Raw genomic sequence first — 17,952 nt, 5'->3', positions numbered from 1 at the left:
TTTGACCCAGTATATCCAAAATGTTATCATGTCAAGATGTAATCGATAATAAATGTTAATGAGATATTTTACATTCCTTTTATTCATATTAAGTTTTCAAAATTCAGCCTGCACTTTACACTTACCAGTGCAGCTCAGTTTGAAACAGTAGTCATGTGCCACATAATGATGTTTCAGTTAACAGCCAACTGCATATACAATGGTGGTCCCATAAGATTATTATATTGTGTTTTTACTATGCCTTTTCTATGTTTAGATACGTTTGGATGCCAGATACTTACCATTGTATTACAGTTGCCTACAGTATTCAGTACAGTGACATGCAGTATAGGTTTGTAGCGTAGGAGCAATAGGCTATACCATATAGCCTAGGTGCGTCATAGGCTATACCATCTAGGCTTGTGTAGGTACACTATGATGTTTGCATGACTACACATTTCTCAGAACTTATTCCCTTTATTAAGCAACACGTGGCTGTAGTTTAGCCATACTTAGCATTCAACAAATGCTGGCAAAATGATTGTTATTTATTTTAAAACATCAAAATTTGGGTTGACAAACATTTGTACTGCACATTTGCATATATTGCCATGTGGGAAGATGCCTCAGATATATTTTTTTCTATTTCAAAAGAATAAAGGGTTGACTTTAAGAGTTCTCAGCTATTTCCTGCAAGTGGGCCTCCCTGGGTTTCAGAATGAGGTCAGTTTGGTGGTTTATCGTTGTCTTTTCTTTGGGAGGTGGGAAGGGGAAACTGAATGTGCCTCAAGTATTGCATGCCTGTCTCTGTTTTTTGGCTCTTCTCTGTTTAATTATTGGGAACTGGAACAACTTGATTTTAAAACAAAACATATGGTCTGAGAATAATTGGGAGGACATTTGCTAGTGATGTAGCACTGAAGGTATGTATCAAGTTGAGGCCCAGGCTTGCACCACTTGCTTGCTTAGGTATTGAGTGTTTCCCTTAACTTCAAATTGTGTTCTTTCCCAGTTCTTAAACCCTTGTTTGGAAAGTCACAGTCAAAGCAGGAAATATGGGAGCAAGATTATAAAGGAAATGTCTGTGAGTCTTCTTTAAATCCCTACTTTTTTTCTCTCTCCTCTTTATGGAAAACCACTGGTTTCCAAGCTATTTATATGGCTCGTGAATGAAAAAAGTTGTCTCAAAGTGCCAAGAGGAGAGACGAAAACTTTATTTAAAAAGGAGAATGTGGACCCACCACTGAATTTCTCTGTTCTTTTGCTTAACTCCATTGTGGACACCAAAGTTGGGAATTTCTGTTCCACAGCCATTCTTATGTGAAGGCAAGGTTTTTATCTCTCTTTACCTTTTCCACAGCCCTTTGCTTGCTGGGGGAGGAATATATGATACGCTGATCATGTACCATGTAATTCCAGCCTGAATGCCTCAACTTTTTATATCATGGGGGCAAAGGGGAATTTATCAGGACTGCTAAGAACATGTATTTCTCTTGTTCAAGTCTCTGCTCCTCTGCTTAGAAGCTATGTGCCTCTGAGCAAGTTATTTAAACTCTCTAAGCCTCATTTTCCTCTTTCCTAAAAAGGGGATAATAATAGCACCTATTTCAGAGTAAAATTGTTGTGAAGCTTTTTTTTTTTTTTTTTTTTTTTTTTTTTTTTTTTTCTTTTTTTTTTTTTATTATTATAATTTAAGTTTTAGGGTACATGTGCACATTGTGCAGGTTAGTTACATATGTATACATGTGCCATGCTGGTGGTATATCTCCCAATGCTATCCCTCCCCCCTCCCCCCACCCCACACCAGTCCCCAGAGTGTGATATTCCCCTTCCTGTGTCCATGTGATCTCATTGTTCAATTCCCACCTATGAGTGAGAATATGCAGTGTTTGGTTTTTTGTTCTTGCGATAGTTTACTGAGAATGATGGTTTCCAATTTCATCCATGTCCCTACAAAGGACATGAACTCATCATTTTTTATGGCTGCATAGTATTCCATGGTGTATATGTGCCACATTTTCTTAATCCAGTCTATCATTGTTGTGAAGCTTTAAAGAGACATTGCACACAAAGCACTAAGCACAATGCCTGGAAAGTAATAAAAACAAACCTTAGCGATCAGGCAGAGGCCTTCGGCAGGAACATGTCCACCCCATCAGCAGCAGGAAGGACAGTGAATACTGCATCAGGGAAAATAACCAAACATTTGTCCATGAGGAGCTTCAGCATTGGAAAGTCAGCCATTTCACTGGGTTGTGTTTGATGTCAATGTGTTGAAGTCAAAGCCTTAACTCTGTGCTTCTGTGCTTCCTCGGTCTCATGGGAGCCTGTACACTCACTTCTCAGTGGTCGTTCTCTTTTGCCCAGCACCTATAAATATGAGAGTAACATGCTGAATTGTTTTATTTTTGTGCTACAGAGTCCTAAGTACCTTTGAGTCATTTGGGGATTCACTTGTTTTTGATCTGAAATGTAAAATGAAATAGCTCTCTGACCAGGGCTGAGCATGGTTTTTCAGTTGGGATAGTGAAACGAGAAATCTTTCTGAACACTTTCCAAGGAGTCCCCTATAAGAGCAAGGGGTAGGAAGAAAGGGGTTTTCAGTTCTTGCCAAATCAAAGACATGCTTTTCTGTATAGGGCTCAGAATGTATTGCGTGTTGTCTTGCTTCAATGTCAGATGAGTGTCGAGAGCTTCGGGAAGGTCTGCTTTTAAAAACACCACTCTGTTTTCGGAGTAGCTAATTGTCTTTTGTCAGTCCCCTTTTCTTTCTGCTCCTGCCATCTGTCCAAGTCCCGTTTGGATTTATTAGTGATTGCTTACAAAGTATCAGGAACTCCCTGCTGAGAACGGTGAAGCCCTCGCCCAGTGGGCAGGTCTCAGATTTCCCTGTAACTGTAAAAAATAACCACGCTCACTCATTTTTTTCTCTGCATACCCCTCTCAGTGGACCACTTTCTCCACATTAACTTAATCAAGATGTTAGTAAAATAAATGGTGTTCTGCCATCACACTGAAACTTCTTGTCTCTTTTCAGTGTTTGGAAAGGAAATTGAGAGTTGCTATTGATAATAAAGATAAAGCATATCTTTACTCATGGCCAATTACACACAGTCCTGATCATTGGATTTTTAGTGGGTGGACAGCTCTGTACAATGTGTCATCAAGTCTGTGTCACCCCAGTTACAAAACACTCCATTGTTTTCTATATCAAGGGGGAAAAAACAAATTATGAGATACCATGGATTTTAAGATACATCCCAATTTCAGATGTGTTCAGATGTGGGGAAAATATATGTATCTTATAGCAGGTGGAATACAGTGAGAATTAATTAAAATGGAAAGCCCTAGTCCAGGAGTGGTGGCTCACACCTATAATCCCAGCATTTTGAGAGGCCGAGGCGGGAGGATTGCTTGAGCCCAGGAGTGTGAGACTAGCCTGGGCAATATAGTGAGGCCTTGTCTCTACAAATAATTGAAAAATTAGCCAGGCATGGTGTCATGCCCCTATGGTCCCAGCTACTTGGAAGGCTGAGGCAGGAGGCTCGGTTAAGCCTGGGTAGTTGAGGCTGCAGTGAACTGTGATTGAGCCACTGCACTCCAGCCTGTGTGACAGAGTAAAACCCCATCTCAAAAAAAAAAAAAAAAAGAAAAAGGAAAGAAAAACAGTAAAATGGAAAGCCCTCCTGCTTATCACCTGTTCCTCTCCTGGCATTCCCCTAGTCCTCAACACAGCTAATTGACAGAACGGTGAGATTTGTGGGTATGTATGAGATGTGCCTCTGCCTTAGGGCTGAATGCGTAACTCAGTCCCATGTGTTGTATACTCTGTGTATGCATGAAGTTGTGGAACTGAGTCGAAACCAAGAAGGGTGGTGGGCGGTCCTCTGAACTAAAATTTACACAATCGAAGTTTCTGAAAACAGAACTTAGGAATTTTCTTTGGGTTACATTGATAAGATTCTTGTTACCTTTGGAAGGCATGATCAAAGAGGGACATCCAAGGCTCTACATGCCCCTCGCTGACCTGGCCCATTTGTAATGGCTCAATACTGAAGAGGAGATCCCAGTTCCTCTAAGTTAATGCCTCTGCTTATCCATTTTCTAGTGACCACAGGCCTCAGATCCATGGGGAATCCGTTTCCTCCCCTACCCTAAAAGGCAGCATATTAAATGTTATTGATAATTTCATTGTACTCAGGATTCTACCTAATTATTACTCTTCGTAATCTGAATGACTTCTAACCAACTGTGTGTCTCCATCCCTTCTTAATGCTGTAAAAATTTTAAGTAGGGGGATTATGGTATTTATTTTCCTGGTAAAGATAAGTGCTCACACTTTAGGAAAAGCTATTTCCCAGCCAGGTAAAGTGACAAAAGAATTGATTGAAAAGTTTCTTCTTTATATTAGTGGCATTTTCCCTTATATTTACACTGCTTTCTTTCTTTTTCAGTTTTTGGGAATAACATTTCTTGGAATTGGACTGTGGGCATGGAATGAAAAAGTAAGTTGAATATCATGACAATGCACACATCATGGTTGTTAGAGGCTGCACATCATATTATGTATTATCCCCCTTTCTCTTTGACAACCACAGAGTATAAACACGGCTCTTTAACGAGAAAAAGTGTTGGTGGAAGATTAATGTCATATTCTCAAAGACACTTTAGGAATTGTGCCTAAATTGATGACTGCATCAAAATAATTACTGAAGTAACAATACAAGTGCTCAACAGAGAATGTACCTTGGAATTTGATCAGTTAGCCAAAGATCGATGTTCCTATGGGATATTTTCTCACTCAGGCACAAGAATTCCAGTAATGATTATAAACATCACTAAACCACCTGTAGCCTTTTTTTTCTCTTCTGCTTTTTTTCTTCAACCCTTTGGAAGATAACTCAAGATAAAAACGATTTTTTTTAGTGTGTTATATGGTAAACAACTATTAGCATGTGGATTGAAGGAAGTGGGATATAACTTCACGTTTGAGTATCAAATACACTCATTATTAATGTAAATAATGGGGATGTTTGGCTGCTGGTGGCAAGTATTAAGAAATATTCAGTTTATGATCAAATACAGTATAATAAAAGGAAAATCTGGAAATACAGAGTAATCTGTGTGACAGTGAAGATACAACGTTCTGGGCAGTTTCTGCTCTAAGCAACACACTCATGCAGACGCCGCCTGTGTCCACACCTCTCCTTCCCATCGCACCTTCTAATTTTTCTCTACAGCTCCCCCTACTGAGGCCACCAGTGGAATTCAACAATGAATATAAACACCCGCCCCTCCTCCCAGCTTTTTTCCTTCCTTCTTTGCAAGTGAAATCACCTGCAGCTTTTCATCTATCCTTGTATCTGGCTATACACAAAAGCTTTATTATCTCCCACGTAAGGACAAGAGGATGTATAGAATGGTTAAAAGTTGCCATAAACTAAAATCTAGCTGAAAATTTCCCAGAAGACCATTCTTTGATCCCGTAGGTGTTTCACCCTCTAGCCTGACCCTGGCCTGAAGCTGAGAGTTCCTTTGAAGTGGTAAATGCATTAAGAAAGGAGAGAAAAACTGGGAAGGTCCAGTCAACAAAAGCCCCTCAGAGGCCAGTAGGCATTTCCACAACTAAAACAATTTTCAGACAGACCATATAAAACAAAACTCAAAGCAAATCCTGAGTTTTGCAAATGAACCATCCTGTATTTATTTACAAAATTCTTCTACAGAATGTAAAATGTTTTATGGAAAACAAACTACTTTTTAGCAACAAGAGTAACTGAGGCTACCTGGAGTTTTGAGGCAGGGCAGTGATTATGAATGAGGGGAGACAAATTAAGTTCCCAAAACAGAGATAATTTCATCTCTAGAAACTTTTACATTGAATATCGGTTGATCTTGTCTTGGATTATGGTTAACTTTTGCCTGAAGCCTATTGTGAGCTTGGAAATTTGTGGAATCTGGGAAGTTGGTTAGATGCCAGATAACACAGCTTTTTATAACTCCTTTAATAAGAGTCCATTTCTATCTGCTTTGAAAAAATGCTGGAAGGCATTAAATGAACTAATTATCTGTTCTAGCAATAAACAGCAGTTGGTAATTTTGAAGTTTTTTAATTTTCTCTTTATGAAATATAATTATCTTTTTGTTTCATCAGTTGCCTCAAATGTCTCTTCTCTGATAAAATCACGAACTTCTAAAACTGGCAGTGTCATACAAATATCAGAGCAAGGGGTTGATGCGGTCTTTAGGGAGGGATGAAATAGGCAGTTCCTTTTTTGTAAGGGCCACCATCAAGATTTCTCTTGAGATCCGAAGTTAACCTGGCCAAGGTCACCCAGCTCTATGTAGCAGAACTCCATAAGCAGGGAACAAATAGAGGCAGCAGAGGGTGAAGCGGGTGTTAGCCGTGCACCAGCCCAGTTTGGTGAGTGCTGGCCATGTGTCTGGGGCCTGAGTGTGGGGAATACGACAATGAGGGATGCAGAGTCCATGCCTCATGGAGCTTGCATTCTGGTGGGTCACCAGTGAGAAGCAGTTACTGCCCAAGTATGTTTGTCCAGGTACTGGTAAGTTCTGGCAGGAAACATCAAGTTAGAGAGTGGTGGGAAAAGGAGTCTCTTTTAGATGAAGTAGTTGCCAACAGCCTCTCTAAGGAGGTGGCATGGGAGCAGAGACCTGGATGAAGGAAGAAGGATCTGCAGGGTATGGGGGAAGAACATTCTAGGAAGAGGGAATAGCAAGTGCAGTGGCCCTGAGGCAGGGACTTTGGTGACTCCAGGGAACAACAAGAAGGCCAGTAGGCCTAGAAGGGAGAGAGCAAGGACAAGAAGAGGTGGGTTGTGTTGCCAGGCAAAGGCCAGACTGGGCAGAGTCCTGCAAGAAGTTTGGATATATTCTAGGTACAAGGGGAAGCCACTGGAGCATTTTGAAAAGTCTAATATGACTTTTGTTTTAAGATCACTCTGGTTGCTGGGTGGGAAAAGAGCACAGCTTTGTGGCTTTGCTATGGACTGAATATTTGTGTCTCCCCACCCTGCCAAATTCATATGCTGAGGCCCTCATCCCCAATGTAATGATATTTGGAGGTGAAGCTTTGGCGGGGAGGTAATTAGGTCATGAGGGCAGAGCCATCATGAATAGGATTATTAATGCCCTTCTGATAACAGAAGAGACAAGAGAGATTATTTCTCTGTCTGCCAGGTAAGGACATAGCCAGGAAGAAAGCCCTCACTGGACACCGAATCTTGGCGCCTTAATCATGGACTTCCCAGCATCCAGAACCATGAGAAGTAGATGTTTGTTGCTTAAGTCACCCAGTTTATGATCAGTGTTATACAGCCGACTAAGACAGGGGTAAACAGACCTGAGTTCAAATACTGGCTCCTCCAGTATTTGACATGTGTGGAATACACACATCTTATCTGTGTGATGTTGGCCAACTGAGTTAACTTCTCTGAGATGCCATTTCCTTGTTTGGCAATAGGTATACTGTTCTCACCTTATAGAATTGTTGTGAAGATTAAATGAGACCTCCCTCAGCACAGTGTCTGCTCTAAGGCAGATGCCCACTGGAGACATGGCTCCCTCCCCTGGACACATGACCATAGGCTGTCCACTCTTAATATGGGGCAAGAGCACAAAGGTAGTTTTGAAAGGCGGCCTCAAATTTTAGGAGAGTTTCAGGCTCCAATCCATGGACCAGAGAATTGGGTTTGTTTTGTGGTCTCTTGAGGAGGATGTGAAGTGTGTTGATCTCCTTGGTAACTGCAGAGACTGCTCTCTCAAAGCCCTTTGGATTAATTTCTGAATTGGGCCAGGCCTCTGCTGGAGTGAGTTTTCAAGGTGAACCCCAGCCTGGTAGACAGTGTGGTGAACACTGCACCTGCTGAGCTGACACCGTCAGGCCATGAATCAGTACATCCCCTAGACCCAGATGTGGCGACATTTACTTGTAAGAGGCCTGGAGGGTAAATCCCCAAACCGGATCATAGCTGGAAGGATGAGATTTCCACTGGAAGAAACACATTTTCTTAGCAGATAGGACTTTCAGCATATTCATGTGAAGTACAGAAGCATTGAAAGCAAAAATGATTACCCCACACTTAATATCAGTCTGAGTTTTAAACCTAGGGCTAATATTGCAGTTCAACATTAGACATAATAATTTAAAGAATTCATTTTGTCTGAGTTTTAAATCAACTGTAAAAATGCAAAGGATGAGTGTCTCCAAGGGAAGCTGATTTATGTGCAGTTGTTCAGAGATCATAGGATCTGCTGTTTGGAAGGAACATTAACAATTATGTGACATGAATCACCTCCAGAACACCCTTGACAACATCCAGTGATAGTCAACTCATTCATTCAGATAACATTTATTGAGCACATAGCATAGGCAGGGCTTGTGCTGAATTCTAGGGAAATGTGGATGAAGTGACCTAGTTTCAGTCTTCATGGAGTTTATCCAGTTGTAGGAAGGGTGTGTGCATATACCTAAAATAATACATTGCAATAAATGCTACTTAGGGGTGTATATATGTTTAATGGTTCCCACAGCAAAGTGCTCAGCATTTCTGTCTCTTTAGGTTGCTCTTCCTGTTGGAAAGACTTTCGTTCCACCAAATTAGAATCATGTCCCACTAGTTTTCACTCATTGATTCTGGATCTACCCTGTTGGATCCCACGGAATAAGTCTTTCCACATGTTAACCCGGGAGGTATGTCAGGGTGAGGGCCTGGTTCCTTCTGAGTTTCCAGGCTAAACATCTGCTTCTCTCTAGGTGGTCCTCACAGGATGTGGGCTGGAGCCCCTTGTCCATTTTGTTGGTGCTCATCTGGCCCTGCTCTGGTGTGTTTTCTGCACCATGGAGAGGAAGCTTTAGGGGCTGTAGAGAGTGTGGCTGGATTGCGTCCTTTCTCCCCTCATCAATCTAGCTTGGGATCCACTGTAGATCACGGTGTCTGCAGCTCACTGAGAGTCCCAAGTAGGTTGCAGACCCAACTGGTTACCCCATCCACCTCACCTATGGCTGATTTTCATAGGCAGTTGCAGGATTCCACAATGACACAGTGATATTTCAGCCCACCTGTCCACCTGCTGAGATCACTCCAGAGCCTCCATCTAGCATCTTCCCCATTCTGCCCAGCTTGATTTCAGCTGTACATTATGATCAACCTCCTCCCTCTATTCCTTCTGCTAAGGCAGAGTGTCCTTTTGCCCCACCATGCCACCTGGGAAAATTCTGATTCAGTAGGTCCAGGATAGACACTGCGATGCTCTATTTTAACAAGCCTACTAGATTGTTGTGACTGCAGTCAAGTTTAGTTATCATTGATAAAAGCCAGTGATATGCTGTTGAGCAGGCCAAGGACAGAGCCCAATGACATGTCACTAGAAATTTCCTTTGGGGTTGACACTCATTCACTTATGTGTGCCCTTGGGTGTCATCAGTCAAGGAGTTTCTCCTCCATCTACTTGTCATTACATCAGACTATATTTCTGCATCTTGTCTTTGTAGATAGATGGTATCTTTCACTTTTTCACTGGTTAACTGGCCTAGGCACTTAACTGAACCTAGCACTTTCTTATTGAACCCATGCTGGGTCCTGAAGCACATCATTTTCTCATCCAGGTACTTGGGAACCTTTATCAGCAAAGCCAGGACTAAGGCATAATACATCACTCCTCAATTCGAGAAACATTTTCCTCACTTGGCTTCCAGGATATCACACTCTCCTGGTTTCCATACCTCACAGGTGGTGCCTTCTCACATGTGTTTGCTAGTTCCACCTCATTTCCCTGACCTCTAAATTTTGGAGTGCCCAAGGCTCAGTCTGAGCTTTGACTCATCTTAAGAAATCTCATCTAGACTTGGGGCTTTACATGCCATCTGTCACTGATGACTTCCAAATTAATATTTTTGCTTCCAATCTCATCTGAATTCTAGACTTGCATAGCCAGTAGCCTACCCAGCATCCACACTGAAATGCCTGGTAGGCTTCTGAAACTTAACACATTCAAAACAACACACCTGATTCTCATGCCCTCCCAACCTGCTCTTCCTAATTGCGGTAAAGAAACAACTCCACTCTTCTACTTGCTCATTCCTGACACTCTGCTTTCTTTTCTCCTCATACCATATTCAGCCCATCAGCAAATACTATCAGCTCTACTTTGAAACTATATTGAAAATCCGATTTCTTCCACCACCTCCGCTGTTATACCCTGGTCTAAGTGGCCACAACTTGCCTGCATTTGTGCAGAAGCCTTCCAATTATCTCCCTGCCTCTGCTCTTGCACCCTGACCCTCACCCTAGGGCTGTCTCCGTGCAGCAGCTGGAGTGATCCTTTGGAAATGTAAGACAGATCCTTTTACTTCTCTGCTTCTAGCCCTCCAGTGAGCTTATCTTCTCACTCAAAGCCATATATGGTGCCCATGGCCTGTGTGACGTTTGCTTTCATACTGTGTGCTTCCTCACTGTGTCCTATGGTCCTACTTATCAACTTACTATTCCTCCCACATCCCAAACATACCCCCACAACCCCAGGGCCTTTGCACTTGCCCCTGCCTGGCATGCTCTTCCCCAGAAAACCACATGAGTGCTACCTTCTACTTCCTGGTTTCTTCTCAAATGTCACCTTTGACCTAGCCCTTTCTTCCCCTTCCTTGTGTTTTTCCTTCTCATGCAACTCATCACTTAGACGCTAACAAGTTTATTGCCTGGACTTTTTATCTATTACTACACTCTAGTACCTAGAACGTTAGATGGCACATAGCAAGTATTCAAGAGGTATTGCTTATGAAAGAATGAATGAGCAAATGAGCAGTGACAGCATTCTTTAAAACACTGGCTATATCATGGAGTTATAGAAGTCAGTACTTGCCTCACATCTCCAGTAAGCATACTATATTAGCTATTCTTACAAAATAAAAGGAGGTAAATACATGTGGTTTCTGAAGTCTGATTTGAGAATAATACGGGGTTAGAAACAAAATATATATATTGTCTATATCAGAAAAGAAAAAAATTACTTCTGTCGTAAAAGTGGAAATCCATATATGATTATCTCATTTCATGGAAAAATTAGGGATGCCATTCCTTTTCCATTTTGCTCAACTCTTATGCTTATTACTTAGTTCTTAAGTGGGAGCAAGAGGGAGAGTGATCACTCACAATTAGAAATAAAGGTATTGGGGCGAGGGAGGACTCAGCTTTTCAGAGGAGGGAAAATGCCTTTCCCTGGTCCTTAGTGTGAATTGAATGTTCCCATTCTGCCCCTGCCTCCCTAATACAGCACCTAGCCCACTAAGCAGAGTGGATACCTACTCCTGGCTTGTCTGGCCTGGAAACTCCTTGAGGACAGGAGCCTGTCTTTGCCCTTTATTCTCAGTTCCTAGCACAATGCCTCCTACACAATGGATGCCCAGAAGCTGTTTGTGACTAAGCCAATGAGAACATGCAAAAAGAGCTTTACACATTGTAAAATGCTACACAGGAAAAAAATACCACTTTTTATAAAGGAGTTGCATTTGCACTTCCCTGACTTCTGGATCCCCTCAAGTTAACTTTAAGAGAATGACATTCTATTTCATAGGTGGGGAAACCGAGGCACAGAGATGTCAAGCTGGAAGTCTGGTCCTTTCCCTCCCAGTCCTCTGGCCAGTCCCCTATCATCCTCCATTGCACTCACTAGGCTGGGTTCTCTAGGGGTGGTTGGAAGGAAAGAACTGGTGCCCAGTGCTGATCCCAGTAGGGAGAAGGGGGAATTGGAGGAGCTCTAGCCCCCATATTGCTTTTCTCCTTGGCTTTGCTGTAGATGATGTTTCTTTTTCCTGGAGGGTTTTTCCCAGCCCACTGTCTGTGATTTTAGGTCTCAATGCAGAACACTCCAGTTCTTCCTGTCACAATTATACAGGAGACTCACCTTGGAAAACCTTTCCCTATTTGCCGAGGAAGGAAAATTCAGTGAGATTCATTGATTCAGGAATGTCATAGCAGTACAGGCCAGTTTCTGTTGCCTGAGGGAGGCAATAGAGGAAAATGGTTACTCAGATGACTTGAGCAGAAAAAAATAGATTTCTTAACATTGAAACTTCTTTAAGGAGACATTACCGAGATGCTGAAAATACTTCTATGAAGACTTGGTTTTATCGACTGAAAGTAGATTGTGATTCTTTTCCTCAATTATCCCAATGATTCCCTCAAGTTCTCTGTTGTATCTAAAGAGCTGGAAACCAGCCGGGCGCGGTGGCTCACACCTGTAATCCCAGCACTTTGGGAGGCCGAGGCGAGCAGATCACGAGGTCAGGAGGTCGAAACCATCCTGGCTAACACGGTGAAACCCCATCTCTACTAAAAATACAAAAAATCAGCCAGGCATGGTGGCAGGCGCCTGTAGTCCCAGCTACTTGGGAGGCTGAGGCAGGAGAATGGTATGAACCCGGGAGGCGGAGCTTGCAGTGAGCCCAGATCACGCCACTGCACTCCAGCCTGGGCAGCAGAGTGAGACTCCATCTCAAAAAAAAAAAAAAAAAAAAGAAGAGCTGGAAACCAAACAGCTCGTGGTCAGTACCTGGAAGCTATGTGATCTGATGTGCTCTAATCAGTAATGTTTCACACACACATGAAGTATATGGGAAGAAAATTTAATGTTTCTCTATGTATTCCCCTTTAAACTGTATTCAGTGGGGTTTCTTAGGGATGAAAATTTAGTTGGGTCAAAAATTCAATGACTTTGTTGTTCACTCTCAGATATCACAGTCCTTCTCTCACTTTGAGGCACAGATCCAGGCCCAGTGATTAGACAGGGCTGGATAATAAAACTCCAAACCTAACTTTGCATTAAAATGTTCTCCCTGCCAAACCCATGAGCCTTGGCCCCTGAGGAGGGAAGGGAACATGGCCCCTGGCCCTCCCCAGATGCCTCTGCCCACCGCCTGCCCGGGCAGAAGCTGGGGTGGGCTGTGCTCTCTGGGCCTGGTGGAAGTTAAAGAGAAGAATATCCTGGTCTTTGTGAAGCTCCCCTGCTGAGTCCCTGTGCCTAGTGATTTCCTTGAGCTTGGTAGCCATCTCAATTCCAGGTGACCGCCTGGCAGCCCTGCTCATACCTGGCCACCTTCCTCAGCCAGTGCACCTCTGAGCTCTGCCCTCTGACGTCACTTCTTCGCACGCCTGCAGGCAGCCCTATCTGACAGCGTCCAGGATGACCTCAGGCCACCTCTTCCGTGCTGTCCCCGTGTTTTCTCCAGGACATACTCATCTGGGAGCGAGGTCAGTCCCCCCAGAACAGCCCATGCCTGTCCTCACCTACTTCTGATACCAGAGCAGCCGGCCGGCCCTTCTCTCTCTAGGTTGCAAGGGCAGGAGGCAGCCCACAGGCCCTTCCTAGGCAGAGTCGGGCCCTAATGGCTGTGCGGGTCAAGTGCAGAGAACCACTTCAGAGCTCCCGGGAGGTGCCCTTGGAACTCCTCCTGAGGTTTAGGGTGAGAAAGAGGCTATCCACACCCCACTCCCAGGCCCTGGGCAGTGGTGTCACAGCACAGCAACTGCTTTCTCCAGAGAAACCTTGCCTCTCAGTCCTCCTCTGACCCCTTTTGTCCCTGCCAGATTTCACCGAGGCGTACAAAAGAAAGATGTCCTTTGTCGGCGGTGGTGGAGGTGGGGTGTGGTGGGGAGGTCTTGTCTCCTACTCACTTTGGTTTTCAGATAGTGATCAGTGAAATCAGAGGCAAGAATGTTATAACATCATATTGTGTATATTTTTCTTAAAATTTTAGAAACATATGTATGATGTTACGTTGGAAATAAGAATCCTCCTGCCCGCTGCTACCCCAGCTTCCAGCAGTAGATCACAGGGAGTGGTGTGAACCCTGCTCTTGGGTCAGGCGGCCCAGGCTCAGAACCCTGCTCTGTCACTTCCTGACCTGGGCTACCTGGGCATGTTAGTTCCTCTCTGTGTCTGTCTCCTCACATGGGTAAGAGTGCCTGCCTGGCTGGTTTCTGGTGAGGGTGAAGTAGTCCAGGTAGCCCAGTGCCTGGCTGGAGTCACTGCTGAGAAGAGTAGTTCTTTTGGTGCTGCTTTTATTCAGGCCTTCAGCAGATCTCACCTGGATCACCCCAGAGCCTGCTAGCTGCTTTCACAGCACCTGACTGCCACCTGAGCGGGCTTCTAAGTTCAGAAATGGCCTGGAGCTTCCTCTGCTCCAAATGCCTTCAGATACAAACCCAGCCTCGCCCAACCAGCCTCTTCATCTCTTCTCACCGCTTGTCACATAGAGGCCCCACTGGGCCAGATCCTGTCACTTTGTCTGCACTCTTACTGATAGGACCTTCTGCCCCTCCCCATGCACCCCCATAACACCCACTGCTTGTGCCTCTGCTCCATGCACTCTGTTCTTAACCCTCTCCCCTCTAGACTCAGCTCCTGAGGGTGTCACTATGTTTTGCTAGAAATACCCTTGACTAACATAATACCTGGCAACTCACAGGTGATCCTCATGAAAGTATTTGCTCAATAAATGAACGAGTCTCATATTTTTGAGGTCCCAGAAAAGAGGATCACCTGCCGCTAGTCCAGACTTCACCTTTTTCCACTTGAGTTTAGGGGCACCATGATCAGAGCCTGTTTTAGCTCAGGCTGCTGTAACAAAATACTATAGACTGGGTGGCTTAAATAACAAACATTTCTCTCTCACAGTTCGCCAGGCTGGGAAGTCCAAGATCAAGGTGGTGACAGATTCAGTTCCCGGCGAGGGCCCTCGGTTTGCAGCCGCCTTTTTGCTGTGTGCTGGCATGGCAGAGTGAGAGAGGGAGGGCCCTGGTCTCCTCCTTTTCTTTTCTTTTTTTTTTTTTTGAGATGGAGTCTCTCTGTGTCGCCCAAGCTGGAGTGCAGTGGCACGATCTCGGCTCACTGCAACCTCCGCCTCCTGGGTTCAAGCAGTTCTCCTGCTCAGCCTTCCGAGTAGCTGGGACTACAAGGCGCACGCCTGGCTGATTTTTGAATTTTTAGTAGAGACGGGGTTTCAATGTGTTGGCCAGGCTGGTCTCGAACTCCTGACCTCATGATCTGCCCGCCTCAGTCTCCCAAAGTGCTGGGATTACAGGTGTGAGCCACTGTGCCCAGCCTCTTCCTTTTCTTATAAAGACACTAATCCCATCATGGGGGTCCCACCCTCATGACATCTTCCAAACCTAATTACTTCCCAAAGGCCCCACCTCAAAATACTACCACACAGGGGCTTAGGGTATCAGAATGTGAATTTGGGGGAGTCACGAACATTTAGTCCATACCAGAACCTCTATTAAATCTTTCAGCTTAAAGTTTACACCTAGGCTGGAATGTTTCTAGGTATGTCTCCTGTCTTCTGAATGTAAATGAAAATATCTGGGAATGGCTGAGAACATGGGTGATTTCTGAAAGGCTGCACTTTTGCATGTGGCTGTTTCCACGCTGATGGGGCAGTGGCTCTCACCAGAGTGTGTAGAGATGGTAGTTTCCCTGCCTGTGAGCAGTGCCACCTGATGGAACTTGGTACCGCTGGCCTCCCCAGCAGCTACTTGATTGCAGGATTGTATGGAGACCTAAAAGATGACTACCCCTCCTCCTCCTCTTCTCCTCAAAGGCAGGTCATGGCCACTTTTTAATCTGCAAAAAAAGGGTTACTTGAGTTTCACTGATGACCTTTTTTGACAAGAAAAAATGGGAAGGAGCCATGCACCTTTGAAGCAGCTAGTCGTCTTTTATCCTTGTATCTCTTTGCCAGGCATGAACTAAGCTGCTCTTGCTCCCTTACATCTCCCTGGACTGTTCAGGGCCTGACAAGCTTTCTTCTCATTCCTAGTCGTCACTCTGGCCTCTGCAGCAGTTCCTTAGATAGATGGATGTTTGGAGTTTTACAGAGTGGCGGAGCATCTTTGACAAGTTTTTATAGGGGCAGGTTCCTCTGTGGCCCTGTGGTCTCTATTTGTTCTTACTGTGTATACTGTTTAGAACCACATTTCTAACTCTCCAGGATCACCCCTCGCTGAGTAGCTGTATTTTCTTTGAAATGTCATTCCTTGTTACCCTTTCTCACTAGGGAAATCCTTCTCTATCTCTTACTCTAGGAAAACTGTTGTCAGTAGGATCTGGTTTATGGAGGGGTTGGTGAATCAAGAGCTAGTCTCATAAATCTCAAAGGGGTCCATCTGGCCCAGCTTTGGGTACACATTTCATAGGCCTGTCTCTCTCTCTTTCTTATCCAGCAGTTGGAAGGAATGTGCTTGTATATGCAAAAGCAGAAGAGTCCCAGACCTTGGGGTTTATTAATGCTATTTGTGTATTTCTTTTCTGTGTGGGTTGCGAGAAGAAGCTTGCCAGGTGGCACACAGAGGCTCCTCTGTGTTGGTGATGAAAAAAAAAACACAGACACTCCTGAAGTTTATTGGTGTGGAACCCTTCTGGAGTTTGTTTGCCTTTTCGTTTCTGCATGTGCATAGAAACCTCTTTCAAGAAGAAATAGTTACTCAGAGCATATTCCTTTATTGCAGAAGCATGGGGAAGAAGCTGCTTAAATTCCAGAGACAGCTGAATGAATAAGGCACTAATGAGGAGAGGGAAGGTTGGCTGGTTTGTCTTTTTTTTTTTTTTTTTTGAGACGGAGGCTCTCTCTGTCTCCCAGGCTGTAGTGCAGTTTCGCAGTCTCAGCTCACTGGCGTGTGCAAGGTCCACATCCCGGGTTCATGCCATTCTCCTGCCTCAGCCTCCCGAGTAGCTGGGACTACGCCCACCACCACACCTGGCTAATTTTTTGTATTTTTAGTAGAGACAGGATTTCACCACGTTAGCCAGGATGGTCTCGATCTCCTGACCTCTTGATCCACCCGGCTCGGCCTCCCAGAGTGCTGGGATTACAGGCATGAGCCACTGCGCCTGGCCGGTTGGCTGGTTTTTCACATTCTTACTGAGACATACTGTGTTCATCAAACCACTGAACAGCCAGATCTAACGGGGATAGAACATAGTTCAGCCACTGGAAGGTCACTCCAGAGTGGTGACTGACAACCAGTGTGCCAGTCAGCACCCCAGCAACAGAGGTATCCTTGCTCCTGTTTCCATGTGCCACCATCGTGGCAACACCACTGCTGTCTTACCGCAGTCACTGACTCCTCCCTGCTCTCTTCTCTGCTGCACCACTTCTCAGTACCCTAAGCTTCCACCACTCATGGCTTCTGCCTACTCCTGGCTTCAGCTTCCTCATGGCCTCCCTCTTCTGCCTTTTCTCTCCATGTCTTAGATTATTTCCAGTTCCCCCCAAAAGAAGATCTTATTAACAAGTTAGTGACTGTCACCTCTGTTAGGCATGATCATCAACTGTGGCCATGGCTTTCCTTAGAGGGGGTCAGGCAGGGCAAGTACCCAGAGCAAAACAGTTTCTTCTCCAGTGCAGTTGGGTTAGACACTCCTCCTGGGTGCCTCTACGGTGTCTGGTGTCTTCTTCTTGTTCTAATAATTATATTATTAATATAATAGTGATAACAGTGATGATGGCAATATACTTTTATTTAATTCTTATTATATTCGAAGCACTTCACATCGTGTTTGGATTTACTTGGATTGTTTCCATCATCCTCATAATAACCTTAGGACGTAGAGTACCATTTTCACAGATACAGAAATTGAGGCTTAGGCAGATGAGGTAATCTGCCTAAGATGACACAGGTAGTAAGTGCGATCTTAGGCAGGTTACTTCATCTGCCTAAGCCTCAATTTGGTTTAGGATTGGGATTCAAGACAAGCTAGTCTGTATTAGTGTCTGTCTGTTTGTCTGTCTCCCCCATTGTCCAGGCTACCCACTTTCTGAGTTTTGGATTTACTTGGATCCCAGGGGATACTGGAGGTGAGCCTCATTGGCTTAAGTACATACAGTTCAGGATGGTTTGTTCAGGAGGAGGTTGATTCTGGAATGCTCTCTCTGCCCCACTCTAGAGCAGGCTA

At 44.3% G+C, this 17,952-nt stretch overlaps 1 protein-coding gene across 2 annotated transcripts in view; it reads left to right on the top strand.

The window, feature by feature from the left end:
• TSPAN5 (tetraspanin 5) overlaps window positions 1-17,952 on the top strand; it is a 181,134-nt gene that overhangs the window by 139,621 nt on the left and 23,561 nt on the right. For both annotated transcript variants that reach the window (XM_004039146.5, XM_031010199.3), the window contains exon 2: window positions 4,434-4,484. In XM_004039146.5, coding sequence (XP_004039194.2) covers window positions 4,434-4,484 — 51 coding nt within the window. The remainder of the gene's footprint in view (window positions 1-4,433; window positions 4,485-17,952) is intronic.

The sequence above is a fragment of the Gorilla gorilla genome, chromosome 3 (assembly GCF_029281585.2).
Source record: "Gorilla gorilla gorilla isolate KB3781 chromosome 3, NHGRI_mGorGor1-v2.1_pri, whole genome shotgun sequence".
Lineage (NCBI taxonomy): Eukaryota > Metazoa > Chordata > Mammalia > Primates > Hominidae > Gorilla > Gorilla gorilla.
This window is presented reverse-complemented; position numbering and strand designations above follow the sequence as displayed.